This window comes from Dendroctonus ponderosae, unplaced genomic scaffold (genome assembly GCF_020466585.1).
Source record: "Dendroctonus ponderosae isolate FM_Combo_2020 unplaced genomic scaffold, Dpon_F_20191213v2 Dpon_F_20191213_1495, whole genome shotgun sequence".
NCBI lineage: Eukaryota > Metazoa > Arthropoda > Insecta > Coleoptera > Curculionidae > Dendroctonus > Dendroctonus ponderosae.
In genome coordinates, this window is record NW_026017633.1 from 1 (window position 1) to 1,909 (window position 1,909).

A 1,909-nucleotide genomic window follows, 5' to 3' on the forward strand; every position below is an offset into this window, starting at 1 on the left:
GATTGACACCCTCGACTTCGTCGTCGTCGTTCGAAAAACGACATTTTTCGCCCTTGTATCGAAAACTACTATTATATTACTTAGGCGGCAGCGGCTCATATGAGACAACGGCTTTTTAGCACGGATTTTCGGGGAATGCTTCATATCAGCTGCTGCCAAGCAATGGTTTCTTTAACTTAGAGAGTTTGACCGATTTACTGTTACAGAGACTGTAATGTATTTGCAAATAAATGCTTTAAGTTTTTCAAGTCGCTTTTCAATTGACGACCCTTCGGGTCGATTGGACTTTTTGCAGTTTGGATAGATGTGGCTTGGGCCCCGGTTTTAGTGCCCCCCAAGTCGCATCTACAGCGTTAGTTGACTTAGCTGTAGCATGTAGATTTACTCGCTTTTCCCCATCTGGTTCCCCTATCAGAGGAGTGCGGGTGGGTGGACAGGGTCACCAACCAGCTCAAATATTTGGTGCCTAGAAATGGAAATGTCTGCCACGGTTTTTGCAAACTGACCTACAACAGATTAATGGATGGGGGCAGTCTGCACTTTCCAAACCCGTTATCCACTCCCCATCCATGCTGCATGTTCATGGATGGAGGCCAGGTAAGTAGAGACCATTCGCCCAGACATCTCCATTTCTGGAACCAACGCATCCACTTTGCACTGAACCCAGCAGGAACTAAAATACGCTTTTAATAGCCGCACTTTTTTAGCCCCAAACTCTAGCCATTGACTGTGGAAGCGGCAGCGACTGCCCTGCGGATGTCCACGACGTGAAGAAGCAGCTGGAGACGCTGATCGAGCACAAGTGCAAGCAGATCGGGAAGACCAGCTTTAACGGGAAATGCAACGCCATCCATCTGGAGCAGTGGATGAAGTCGCAGCTGGACAACGCCGAGCCTGTTAGTCCCGTGGTGGAACACATCGACGAAGTGTGGACTGAAGACAAGCTGCGAAAGAGGAGCGAGGAGCTGCAGTTGATTGACTCCAAAGGTGCGTTCAAAACTCGTCGGTTTTGCATAAGGAGGGTTACATTTGGAAATGTTTATCGGGCTTTGAAGCCGTGGTCCATGGGAATTTCTTCCTGACGTTTCGTCCACAGCTGCGGTGGACATTATCAAAGGCGATGAGGCAGTGGGCGAGACAAAAAGACAATTATTTCAAAGCTCCATGTCTTTCATACCTTCTAGAACGGATTAGCTGAGTTGTTCGCTCTTGAGGATCTATTTGTGATTAAGGAAAATAACTCGAAAGAACGGGGAGTTGGTTGGCTAAAACACACATCAAACTAAATGAAATGATTAACACATTCTCATTCGAATGAATCAAGCGAAACTGAATTTTCCATTCGAGAACGCAGTTGGCATCGGAAGTCTCCCTCGAACCCATAGAAGCCCGAGAGAGATGCAAGATGGCCAGCGCGTTGCTACGTGCCAAGTTGATACCTTTACGGCTAAAAAACTCAGTTTATACTGAAGCGAATCTGAGACAGGGGCGGATCCAGCTTTAAATTCAGGGGGGGGGGGTTATGTAGAAAAAATATAGTCTTCTGTTGTCTATGAAATTAGAAAAATTATCGTCGTTTTGTGCAAGGGTGTCGTAAGATTATTGCAAAATTTCATGTTTTCCGTCCCTTGTATGTTTCTCGGAAGCAAAATAGAGCTCGTTTTTACATCATTCCAAAGAGAACTAAATGGCCTTTTTAGAAAGGGAACCATCGATAAGGAAATGTTGGCTGTTTTCTCAAAAATGCTTGAATTCAAGAAGTTTTAGATTTGCGTGTTTTTTTTTTAATTGCAAAATCCACTTGAACATGACGCTGCTTTTTTCGAAGTTTCTCAAGAGCCATTCGAGCCACAGAGTTCGTTTTGGCATCGTTGGATAGAGAATTGAAAACTCGCTTCAGTCGTAACAA

The 1,909-nt window shown here is 45.0% G+C and overlaps 1 protein-coding gene across 1 annotated transcript; it reads left to right on the forward strand.

The window, feature by feature from the left end:
• Positions 1 to 6: 6 nt before the first annotated feature.
• LOC125503253 lies at positions 7 to 987 on the forward strand (the record flags this gene model as incomplete). Its single annotated transcript, XM_048663306.1, is given in 1 exon segment — positions 7 to 987. A coding segment is annotated over 1 exon segment (121 nt), but the record flags the coding sequence as incomplete, so codon positions are not given.
• Between the last annotated feature and the right edge of the window lie 922 nt (positions 988 to 1,909).